Raw genomic sequence first — 13,326 nt, 5'->3', positions numbered from 1 at the left:
TACAAAAATCACCCAGTCTTTCAAATTTTTTAAAAGTCAATATGCCAGTCTTCTTCACGATTGATAATTTCATCAGTCCATCCAGAAGTGCAACTCCATCTTACAACCTGAATTAATGTTTCCTATTAAAATTGGTGCATATAAAAAAAGTTTTAGGTATTTATTTCCTATTGAAAAATCTGAAACTTCCAAAACACAGCACTACAACTTAAAAACATTTATTCTTAATAGCATATTTCCATCTCTGCTTTTTGCAAGTAGTGGAAATATATATGAGACAGATATCTAGAAATAGATATAGTTTAATGAAAATAATGAAAGAAGATTTATAAATTTGTAAAATTAGTCAAACTTTGTCATAGAACAAAAAGACATATCTAGCTAATGGCCTGCTTGTTCCAAATAGTACTAAAAACAGAATTGTCACATATACACACACAAAAACCATTTTGTTCTAATTATTTCAACTGTACAGTGGTCCTCATTAAAAGGGAACAAAAAGTACAGAAAAAGTATTTTTAAAATCTCATTAAATTATATGTAATAACTGAAGTTTATGTCAAGATTTTTCTTTAGGAATGAAAATGATAAAGCAAAGAGTGTGAAAATCTTAAGAAAGTAGTATTAATTAGTAAGATTAATAAGAAATGTATTTTGGCAAATTGGCACCGTAGGTGGCTCAAACTCCATTAGCTATTTCTCTGAATCAGAAGGGGACTTTCTAAGTACCTGTAAGCCCAATTGAGTGGGAAAAAGATTCTTTTCTGTAGCTGGCAGTTTTCCCAGCAGTGATTGGCTTTATTATGAATAGGAACAGCTTAATTCTGAAAATGTACTGTTGAATGGTTGGAAAGGACTATTAGACTGTGAAACTTACTAGCACAAATGCACAGAGAAGAAACATTGTTCCCAGCCTAAGACTCTATTCTCAAACAGAGAAATGTTCTCTATTAAAATTAGTCTTAAAACATTAAAAAAAAGTGAAAACACTAAATTACCTCAAAAATGAAGAGAAAATACTGAAGAGTACATGATCAACAAGAGTTACTTTAGCTATCTACAAGTATACTTCTTTTATTCTAAAAAATTCTATTTACAAAGTATGTTTACGTTGCATTATAAGACATGTATCAAATGTTAATAAGTCATTATAGCAATTTTATAAGATGATTCATATCCTTTCAAATATTTTTTGTCACCATTAAAAAAATTAAAATGCAGTAAACTGTCATTGCCGCAAAAGAGCACGTGATCTTAAGGGAAGAAACATCTCACTAGAGTTTCCACAAGTTCCTTCTTCTTCTAACTGCAGCTCTGGTGGCAAAGGAGGAGCCCCAGGGTCCCCAGGTCTAGGAAGCGTAGTTGAAGAGAAGGTGGGGTTTTCAGTTCTGCCTACTTCTAGAACAGGCAAATTTAGAGAAGAATCAGTAGAAAAAAAGGGGGCTGTGCTGGATTCTCCTTCCGGATGGTATATGACGGTGGATGCTCTCAGTTTTTCAGAGAAATTACTGTCATCTGAATTTGATCTAGAGAGGTTGTTTGTGGCTCCATCTGGAAAAGGCTCACAGCTGCTACATTTCAGTCCTACAATAAAATTATTCAGATGTAAATGAAAAGTAACTAGAAAACTGAGTCCACACCCATCTTCGAACTTTTTAAAGATTACACAAATTTAAATAGCAGTTTATATATTGTCATAATCCATTTCACATTTTATCTGCTTTTCCTGACAATCATGAAGCATACTATTATTTACATTTTCTAGATATAGGAATAATCTCAAGGAAGCTAAATGACATGCTACAATTCACATTCAATCTGTGTATTTATACTTAACCACTGAAGGACCTAGAAAAAATAAAGTAGCCCCTGAAATTATTCATAAAATAAGAAATAGCTTTCACAACTAAAAAATATTCTTTAGCACTCCAGCACACACACACACAAAAATTTACCCCAATTTTAAACTGGGTATATGCTAAAATTCTATGAGTTAATTACTTCCAATTCTTTTTTTATTAAAAAATTTTTTTTACATCTTTATTGGAGTATAATTGGTTTACAATCATGTGTTAGTTTCTGCTTTATAACAAAGTGAATCAGTTATACACATGTTCCCATATCTCTTCCCTCTTGTGTCTCCCTCCCTCCCACCCTCCCTATCCCACCCCTCTAGGTGGTCACAAAGCACCAAGCTGATCTCCCTGTGCTATGCAGCTGCTTCCCACCAGCTAGCTATTTTACGTTTGGTAGTGTATATATGTCCATGCCTCTCTCTCGCTTTGTCACAGCTTACCCTTCCCACTCCCCATATCCTCAAGTCCATTCTCTAGTAGGTCTGTGTCTTTATTCCTGTCTTACCCCTAGGTTCTTCATGACATTTTTTTTTTCTTAAATTCCATATATATGTGTTAGCACACGTTATTTGTCTTTCTCTTTCTGACTTACTTCACTCTGTATGACAGACTCTAGGTCCATCCACCTCATTACAAATAGCTCAATTTCGTTTCTTTTTATGGCTGAGTAATATTCCATTGTATATATGTGCCACATCTTTATCCATTCATCTAATGATGGACACTTAGGTTGTTTCCATCTCCAGGCTATTGTAAATAGAGCTGCAAAGAACATTTTGGTACATGACTCTTTTTGAATTATGGTTTTCTCAGGGTATATGCCCAGTAGTGGGATTGCTGGGTCATACGGTAGCTCTATTTATAGTTTTTTAAGGCACCTCCATACTGGCACCTCCTCCATAGGCACCTCCTCCATAGTGGCTGTACCAATTCACATTCCCACCAGAAGTGCAAGAGGGTTCCCTTTTCTCCACACGCTCTCCAGCATTTATTGTTTCTAGATTTTTTGATGATAGCCATTCTGACTGGTGTGAGGTGATATCTCATTGTAGTTTTGATTTGCATTTCTCTAATGATTAATGATGTTGAGCATTCTTTCATGTGTTTGTTGGCAAACTGTATATCTTCTTTGGAGAAATGTCTATTTAGGTCTTCTGCCCATTTTTGGATTGGGTTGTTTGTTTTTTGATATTGAGCTGCATGAGCTGCCTGTAAATTTTGGAGATTAATCCTTTGTCAGTTGCTTCATTTGCAAATATTTTCTCCCATTCTGAGGGTTGTCTTTTGTTCTTGTTTATGGTTTCCTTTGCTGTGCAAAAGATTTGAAGTTTCATTAGGTCCCATTTGTTTATTTTTGTTTTTATTTCCATTTCTCTTACTTCCAATTCTTGAATCACGGGGTGTTACAAGTGGAAGGGATTCTACAGGTCATCCGGGATAGCCTCTCACTATTAGAGATGAGAAGACAGAGGCCTGGAACAGTGAAGTCATGCCCAACATTCCAGGACTACTTCATGCAAGGGGACGGCTAGAACCCAGGTCTCCTCTTCACATTAAATAGAGAATGTCCTGGTTCTCAACCTAACAGTTTACTTAAATGACAGAGGTTGTTCTGAACAAAGAATTCTATCATATCCAAAGGGTATAGCCAACAATTAGCCTCAGTGTGGAAAGAATAAACACAAACACAATTTGTCTCTCTTTTAGGCTCAGCAAATATTCAACCCAATGGTCTACAGGCACAGAACTTCCTGAGTTGACAGATTTTATGTAAAACCTGCAGAGTCTGTAAAGTACATTTGTACGTCAATTTTTTCCACTAGTTTTTCAACTTCACAATACAGTCAGCATTTCTGTCCCATGAAAGAGAAACTATTTTCTTAAATATGGCTCAAGGGGAAACTTCATCTGTGTTCCAACATGGATTTATAGACTGAGTTCCTTAAGGGAAAAGCCCTAAATTACTAATTTATGTTTCCCTTGCCTAGAACAGCTGGAATAGAGCTGTATCGCATGCACAATTATCTTAAGTGCTCTGTAGAGAGAGACAGAGAAAGATAGGGGTTTGGAGGGAGAGGGGGATTTAAATCGTGCAAACAAGTCTACACAGCATTCCAATTTAGTGAGTGTGTGCTCTGGGGTGAGGGTGAGACGAAGAGGTAAATCTGCTACTCCCTTAATCAATCTCAGTTTTATGCCTCTCTCATTTTGCAACACTGAGTGTAATTCTAGTGTTTAAAGTTATATATAACTTACACACGATGATTCTTACCAACATAAGCCAACTACTTCATCATGTAATCAACTGGTGGGAGAAAAACTATCAGAGTTTATCAAAGGTAAAATACTTTACCTATACACTGTTCTTTATGCGTGATATGCATTTTCAGGGGTTACTTTTGAACAGATTAATCTTGCATTCTGATGACTTTAGAAACAAACTCCTGTGTATACTGGGATTCCATTGTAGTTGTTTTCTATAAATGTGTTGTTAAACGAATATAAATACAGAACACTGAGTGATATTTCACTTTTGCAATGTAATGACATCAAATAAGGTAAAAAAAATGCAAATTGAATGTAATTCTAAAGGTTGAACTTTTTGAATAAAAGCAAAATGATCACTTCTAGGTTTTTGTTTTGTTTTGCATTCTACTTATAAAAGCATTGTTACATTTAAATGAACTTTTGGATAACTAAGATATCTTACCTTTCAGATGTTCTAGTTTTATATTTCTAAGTTTTAGCACTTCATCTGTAATCTTCTGTATCAGGAAGTTCTGTGTTTTTTCTCGCCGAATAGATTCAACCAGGGTATCCAGTCCTTTGGGGTTTTCTTGTAAGTAGTCTAACAATTTTCCAGCCCTTTTTCTACTTGATGTTCGACAAGAAATTTCTTCAGTGTCTTCTCTACTGAGTATTTTTTTTGCACGTAGATGATCAAAATGTCTCTCAGCTATGATTTTTTCACACAGGTATACACGCAAATTTTCTAAAGCCTAAAAGATATAAAAAATGCCTCAATGTATTTTTTTTTTTAACACCTAAGGAAATCACAAAGGTGACTGATTAGTTAGGAATCTGACTGGTGAGAGAAAACATCCTGAAGTCAGGAGGCTCAGCCCTACTAAAGGCATGCTATTAAAATGAAGGTCCGGTTAGACAGAAGTAGGTCCCTGACTAGATATTCCTCACTGCTTCCTCACTGCTCTGATCTCATCTTCATATCTATAAACCAAGACCAAACTGTTGTGAGGAGGGGGCCAGTCTAATCTAGGGGGCTTGGGTCTGTGGAAATAGGGAGGTCTGCTGAGGGCCTTCAGAGGTAAAGTTGAAAGCAGAGGTTACTGTACATTTTAGTTTCCATTTAGCAAGGAATCCAGGATTAGTCAGGACCAGAGAGGATAACTCACAGTTTATAATTTTCTCATGTTATTAATTTTCCATCTTTCTAGAGTGAAACCACACACACACACACACACACAAAGAGAGAGAGAGAGAAAGAAAAAGAAAGAACCTAAAACAAAAGGGACCATACTGGGTCTATCTTTGGAGTCAGTTGCAAGACTGTAGTCTAACTCAGCCTTGGTAGAAGGAAGGTAGAAAGGTATGGGGGGAAAGAAACCTAAAGGAATAGTGGATATTGGAAAAAATTAAAGAAATAAAAAGAAATCACATACACAGGCCTAGACCTGAGAATTGCCTAATGAGGCTGAATTAGTCAAAAATCAATGTGGGTCCTAATAAATGGTATTAACAATTTGATGTGAGTGACTGTATTATAGCTCCTCCATTTACTAAATATGCAATCTTGGGTAACTTAACTCCTCTGTGCCTCAGTTTCCTCATCTGAGTGTAATGAGAAATAATAACACACGTAAAGCACTTGAGAAAGTGCCTGGTACATTGTAAGTGATGAGTAAATGTTAGTGATGATGACAATGATGACTAACTTGATTCACACTGACAATGATGAACTAAAGACAATGGGAAATCTTCAAAGTATACGAGAGTATATGGTGGCAGAAAAGTAGGTTAGGTGAAGGGTTCCTACAGTTCTCAGTCCACTGAATTCCCACGAGAAACATTTCACATATCTAAATGCCAAATATGCCAAGTGCTGAGCAGTGGATATGCAAAGATGAACAAGACTTGAAACCGGCATGCAAAGGGCACGTGGTCTAGTTGAAGAATACATTATCAACTCAAGCTAAAAATTATGAGACAATGGAATATGACCTGGAAAAAAAGATATAGGTCAAGTACTGGGGAAGCAACCAACTCTGCCTCCAGGACCTGGGAAATTTACAGAGACTACACCTGACCTAGAGGCATGAAAGGTAGGCAATGAGGGAAATTACATTTCCCTATAGTCAAAACCTCATCAAAGGTTTATAAATAAGAGGCAATAAGAAAACTTTTACAGAGGGTTGGGGGAAAGCAAAAATTGGGGTCAAAGGAGAGCAATTAGAAGACTGCTGCAATATCTTACATATGATAAGCTGAGTGCATGAATTTAAGCTGTGGGGATGAGGAGAGAGAAAAATAGATTTAAAAAATGAACTCCTTGGAAAACCTCATTTGTTGTCATTTCTACCATACGTTGATGATTTCTAAATTTTCCTATGTGATCAAGACTTTCTCCACCTAGAGATCCCAATGGTACTTAAAATTCAACATGTCCAAAACCAATTTTGTTATCTTCCCCTATCGTTTTCCTCTGACATTCTCAGCTCACTTGCGAGTACCGCCATCCATCCAACCATGCTATAAACCTACAACTCATCCTTGACTTTTCCTCTCTTTCACTCACTTGGCACATTCGATCAGATCACCCACCCACCAAGTCCTGCCAATCTACCCCAATATTTATCTAAGCTGCCCCTTCACTCCATCCCTATTATTAGCATTGTCCTAGTTCGGGTCCCTATATATCTTGCATCGACTATTAACAAGACACCTAGTTGTACTTCTTCTTTCTCTCCCCACCCCGCTCAACTTCTTCCTTCACACATCTATCAGACCTTCTAATTTTTCAAGAAAAAATGGAAATCTGGAGTGTTACATGAATTCTACCAATACTGAAATGTTGTTAGTTAATTTTTAAAAAATTTAAAACACTGTGTTCCACCTCGACTTAAAGGATAAAGTTTCTCAACTATAGCAGAATAGCAGAGAAGTGAAGAGCATGGCTCTGGACTCAGACCAACCTCAGTTCAAATCTTGAATCTGCCACATACTCCTGTGAGAGCTGGGGGAAGTTACTTAACCTCTCTAAGCCTCAGGTCCCTTATTGGTAAAAAAATAATAAATACCTAGCAGGACCTGTAGGAGGACTAAATGGGACAGTGCATATGAAGGCTTGACACAGTAGGTATTCAATAAATCACAGCTACTTGATGATGGCAGGCAGGTGCTTCATAGCATGGATCCTGCCTACCTCTCCAGCTTACTCTATGTTCTGGAACTTTATGTTCTTCCTAAAACTGCTGTTTTCCACTACATTTCTTTAAGTCGTTACCTTTGCCTTGTTTTCTTTTCCCATATCCCTATTCATCTTTTAAAATTCAGGACAGTGGTCATCTCCTTCAGGTAACTTTACTTAAACTCCCCCAAATGAGTACTCCTCTCCTGCCTTTACAGCACCCAGTGTATGCACTTCACTTTTCTATACAACAGGACTCCACTTATATCTCCCAACTCACTCCCAGACATTTTCACTCTGTCCCACTACTCTTCTCAAAGTCACCAAGGGTCTCCTTATCACTAAATCTGATACTTTTCAGTCTTCATCTCACTTCTCAGCAGCGTGAACACAGTTGATCACTCCCTTCCTGAAATACTCTTTTCTTGTCTTATATGAATACCACGCTCTCCTGGCTTTCTTCCCATCTCTGCAGCCATAACTTCTTACTTTTTAAAACTTTTTAAAAACTTTTCTATGGTCTCCCTTTCCCTTCTAGCTCTCAAATTCCCCAGGTAAACTCACTTAATTCCACACTTTTATTTCTAGCTCAGATCTCTCTTTTGATCTTTGAACTGATAGGTCTAATTGCTGATTTGACATTTCCACTTAGTAATCTGATTCCACTCTCTTCCTTAACTCCCACATTCAAACCATCACCAAGTCCTATCATTACTGTTTAAAATATGCATCTGGAATTCTCCTGTTCCATCCATCTCCACTGCCTGTACCCTGATCCGAATCACCATCATCTCTCAACTACGTAAATTCCAAGGATCTCCTCACTAGTTTCCCTCTTCTCCCTTTTGCTCGCTCCAGTCCCTACATTAGGCAGAGGGATTTTTAAAAATATAATTCTTCAATAGGTCTCTACTACACTTGGGAAAAAAATCCCACTTTACTACCATCTGTAAGACCCTTCATAATCTGGCACTAGCCCACCATCCTAACTTCACCTCTAGGCACTCTCTGCCTTTTTCCAATTTCCCCAAGATCTTGCCTGCCTTAAATCCTTTGAAAATTCTATTCTGCCTAGAATGCTCTTCTCCAGTTCTGTCATAGCCTTCAGGAACCAGTTTAAAAAATGTTAATAACCTTCCCTGACCATCCTATCTCAAGTAGATTTCCCCTCTTATCTTGTTATTGGCTCAACACCTGTTTGTCTCCTTCATAGTACTTACCATAATTTGGAATTATACATTTATTTGTTTTCAACCTTAAGAACCCACATGTTAAAAGCAGGCAAGAACAGGTACATTCTGTTCAACTCTGTATATCCTGCATTTAGCAGAGTGCTAAGTAGATAATGTTTTGGATGAATGTAAAATTCATTGCACTTATTCTGTGATTTGCAATTGTCATTTTACATGTCCCCCCCCACCCCCCAAGAAGTTGAGCTCTTCTCAAACTAAGATTGTGTGTTAGTTTTTAATTTCTGAACTGTTAGAATCAATGGCAGTACCAGTCTCACAGTGTGTAGTCCATATTTATGAAACTGAACTAAATTCAACAAAAGAGAGGTAAACAACTAGATGGAGCACACAGGGAGAAGGAGTATAGTGAAGAAGTGGGAGCCCGAAAAAAAAAAAAAAAGAAGTGGAAGTTTCCATGTGGATAACTGGTGGTACAGTCGGTCCTCTGTATCTGCAGGTTCCGCACCCTCGGATTCAACCAACGGTGGATGGAAAATATTTGGAAAAAAAAATTCCAGGGGCTCCCCTGGTGGCACAGTGATTAAGAATCCGCCTGCCAAAGCAGGGGACACGGGTTCGAGCCCTGGCCCGGGAAGATCCCACATGCCGCAGAGCAACTAAGCCCGTGCGCCACAACTACTGAGCCTGCGCTCTAGAGCCCACGTGTCACAACTACTGAAGCCCGCACGCCTAGAGCCCGTGCTCCGCGACAAGAGAAGCCACCGCGTGTGAAGCCCGCGCACTGCAACGAAGAGTAGCCCCCGCTTGCCGCAACTAGAGAAAGCCCGCGCGTAGCAACGAAGACCCAACACAACCAAAAAAAAAAAATTCCATAAAGTTCCAAAAAGCAAAACTTGAATTTGCTGTGTGGGTCAACTATTTATATAGCATTTACATTGTATTTACAACTATTTACACAGTATTCACATTGTACTAGGTGTTATAAGTAATCTAGAGATAATTCAAAGTATATGGGCAGATGTGTGTAGGTTACATGCAAATACTACGCCATTTTATAAAAGGGACTTGAGCATCCATGAATTTCTTTTTTTTCTTTTTTTTTTTTTTTGCGGTACGCGGGCCTCTCACTGTTGCGGCTTCTCCCGTTGCGGAGCACAGGCTCCGGACGCACAGGCCCAGACGCTCCGTGGCATGTGGGATCCTCCTGGACCGGGACACGAACCCGTGTTCCCTGCATCGGCAGGCGGACTCTCAACCACTGTGCCACCAGGGAAGCCCGCATCCATGAATTTTGGTATCAGCAGCCAATCCCCATGGATTCATCACGACAGAGAATACAGCAGAAACAGCAAGTGGCTTTGGGGGAAGGATGATAAAAAGTTCAATTTTAGACAAAGTGAGGAATCTGAAGGATATAAAAGTGGATTTCCAGTAGATATTTGGAAATAAGCACTTAGAGTTGAGAAAGAAGGAAGTCCAAATATGTGGATTATAATTTTAAAACTCCTAAGGTCATAAATGATTCTGAAAACATCATGAAAAAAATTTCTAAGAAGAAAATGTGCACATATTTTTTTTCACAGATGTCCTGAAACATGTCCAGGATTCCCCAAGGTTATGGATTTCTTACATAGCTGTAAATTGAAATCATGGAGATGGATAATATCAATGAACTGATAGAAAAAAAAAAAGGCCTAGAAGCCACCCTTCACATCTGTGTTTATGTACAGACTTTATATCCTCCCACTTGTAACCTCTCACTACCTGTTTTATCAACTATAAAATGGGAAAGACAATTATCTGCCTTAGAGGTTGTTGTACAGATTAAATGAGAACATTGTAAATTGTGTGACAGAGTATCTGGAATACAGTAGGCCTAGCTCTTGAAGTTCATGTTTTTACTGGCACAAATCTTGAAAAACACAATACTCATTTATTCTTTATTAGTTATCAATGTCCCAGTCTTAACTCAACTAGAATGTAAAGCAGGGGCCTGTCATTTTTTTATATCTTTCCAGGCCCAAGAACAGTACTTTCCATATAAGTGCTCCACAATTATCTGTTGAAGGAGGAAACTAAGGCACAGTCATAACCAGTCTCCTTTTGCTAATGAGTCATACCAACTGTAATTGAGTACAGTGTAATAAACCTTACAGGTGAGGGTAAAAGGAAGCACACAAACATTTAAAAAGCTGCTGTCCTGTCCAATTCACAAAGATGATTTTGTATAAGTACTGCAGTGTTAAGCCAGAACACAATTCATGTTCATATTGTTTTGAATTTGAATTAATATAAAGTATTTTAATGGTACTCATATAAGTCTCACATGGCAAAACAAGTTAACTAAAAGCAAAGGAAAAGAGAAACAAGTCAGACCTCAACAAAGTCATTCTTTACGAATAAATACTAAGATTTGTGCACTTCAGCATCCAAGCAGAAGAGCATAATTTAGCTGCTGAATATCTCCAACGTTTACCTGTAAATTAATTCTCCGCTTCATGTATTCATCCCCCGCCCCCTCCGCGCCCCTTCAATTTAAATACGTGGGCGTTTGCTTACTAGGGGAATTCCGGGTTGTGCTTTCAACAGTCCAGCTTCCCCCAACCCCCTTTGCAAGTTTCACGTATTTGATCCACTGCTTGGGATGCTTTATCTGGTCCAGCTTTTGCTCCAGGTTGAGCCAGCAGCCAAGGCAGTCTGGCTCAAGGATGAACTTGAGTCGTCGATCCCTAACAACGCAGCTCCAAAGCGCAGCTGGGGTGAAATCACCAGGGGATGGGGTGAGCAGTGGGCAAGAAGCTGACTGTAAAGAAACGCTCCACTGAACAAGATTTCTGAAACCCAAGCCCTGCTTTTATTGATTTAAAACGTGGATTAACAGGTCAGCGGGGATCAGATCACTTCCACCAAGGTCCCTCGGATGCAGGGCTCGCCGCGGTCCTGCTGTGCCCGGACGTTTCGCTTCTCAGACCGCGGGCTCCTCATCCGATTCCGACTCGGACTAGGACGCGGGGTTTCCTCGCTGCAGGAATGCAGCTCCCCCACCCCCCGCTCCGCCCGCCCCCGGCCCTCGGCGGTGCCCGGGCAAGGTTTTGCTACTCACGTCCTTCTTCACTTCAGTCAGGTCCTCCTCGGTGAGGGACGGCGCAGTGGGCTCCATGGTGAAGGCGGGAGATGGCGCTTCTTCCGGGTCCGGGAGCTCGGGCTGCGCCGCCCCGCCCAGGCTGGGGGCTTCGGCCTCCGGATGAAGGGGCAGAGGGGGAGGCGGAGAGGGTCGGGAGGAAGAGGGCTACGCCTTCGAAAACAGATGGACTCGTGGGTCAAACTGTAGCGCTTCCGGCTCTGCCTTTGGGAGCCGAGGGCTCAGCCGACCTAAACTTCCCGACGCGGAGCTCGGGTTCCCGCTCCTTCCCTCTCCAAGAGGCCCAGGCCCAGGCCCCGCCCCTCGGTGAGGCCGGGCCTTCGGGAGAGCCCGCCCCGTCTCTGTGGGAGCCAATCGGAGCCAGCCCATGGGTCAACCTTCTCCCCGCCCCCCGTCCGGAGCCTTTCAGCAGTGGCTCCGCCCACAGCCTCCAGATCATTTGCATGTGGCCGCGGGTTGGCCTCACTGAAAGGAATCGTTTCCCTGGGTGGGGAGCATCACTGCTCTGCCTGCGGGCCGTCGCCGCCTGCGCAGACAGCTCACAGGCGGAGTCGGGTCTCTGCTTGTCTGTACTTTTGGGTTCCTCCTCTTTTCCCAGACCCTACCCAACGATTTCCTGTTGCTGTGTTTGCCCACTCAAGTTTTAAAATTATTTGGTCTCACACGGACACACGTGCATACACACACAAGACGCATATACAGCCTATCAACAATATTAACGAAATTTCTGAAAGAGAAAAACCGCCTACGATCCCACTACTTTAACACCGAATTTAACGTCTGCATTTTTGGGGGTCACTTTATTATAAACACATTTCCTTATTTATTCATCCGTGTAATGAAGCTATGTCTACTTCATGCCTCTCACAGGGCTGCTGTGAGAATTAAATGACATGATATACGTAAGGTTCTTAGAGGTACTGGGCACACAGTACACACCTTACATTACTAAAACATTTATTGAGTCCTTACTAATATGTTCTAGGCATCTTATTCTGTAACAGTTCTCCCATTTTATCGGGGGAGACTGATGAACAGACCACTATTCTCAGAATGGTATTCTAGCTACTAACAGAGGTATATACAAAGTAATGTGGGTGAAAAGCTCAAAACAGAGCCCTGGGCTCAAGATGGTTGTTTGGACAACATGCTAAACAAACTAGAAATAAAGTAGATGGTATTTGAAGCTAGAGTGTAGATAAAAATGACAAGAGGACCAAAAACGAACTTGGGAGCCCCAACATTTAAGGGAAGAGAAAGCAAAAGAACCAGAAAAGAACAACGTTGCCAAAGCCACACCAACGTGTTTTTTATCGCAACACGGGGGTTCTACTTTTAACATTAACATTACCTCACATGTCTTTTTCCATATTGATACACAGTATTTTTTCTGATTGCTTAACCTTCCATCCTCTTGGTATAAACCAATTTACTTAACTATTTGTTCTTTCATTTCACAAATATTTATTGAATATCAGCTATGTGCCCGAGACTGTTCTAGGTGCTGGGGAAACAACTGTGAACAAAACAGATAAAAATTTCTTTCCTCCTGGAGTTCAAATTCTAGTATATGTGTGTTTGGAGCAGGGCAGACAGACATTTGAAAAATGTTATGTAAATTATTTATTATGTTAGAAAATAATAAATACTAAGAGAAAATGTAAAACAGGGCAATAGAATGAGGGTGTTTGGATTAGTAAAATTTTAAAT

At 40.0% G+C, this 13,326-nt stretch overlaps 1 protein-coding gene across 1 annotated transcript; it reads right to left on the bottom strand.

Annotated features, from left to right (window-relative positions):
- Positions 1-135: 135 nt before the first annotated feature.
- BCL10 (BCL10 immune signaling adaptor) lies at positions 136-11,914 on the bottom strand. The gene is made up of 3 exons (XM_004262974.4): positions 11,578-11,914; positions 4,567-4,855; positions 136-1,584 (listed from the first exon to the last, which is right to left on the bottom strand). Exons 1-3 carry the CDS (start codon positions 11,632-11,634, stop codon positions 1,229-1,231), a joined length of 702 nt encoding a protein of 233 aa, XP_004263022.1. The 5' UTR covers positions 11,635-11,914; the 3' UTR covers positions 136-1,228.
- Positions 11,915-13,326: the final 1,412 nt, after the last annotated feature.

The sequence above is a fragment of the Orcinus orca genome, chromosome 1, assembly GCF_937001465.1.
Source record: "Orcinus orca chromosome 1, mOrcOrc1.1, whole genome shotgun sequence".
Lineage (NCBI taxonomy): Eukaryota > Metazoa > Chordata > Mammalia > Artiodactyla > Delphinidae > Orcinus > Orcinus orca.
The sequence above is the reverse complement of the archived record's forward strand: the minus strand, read 5'-3'. Positions and strand labels throughout refer to the sequence as shown.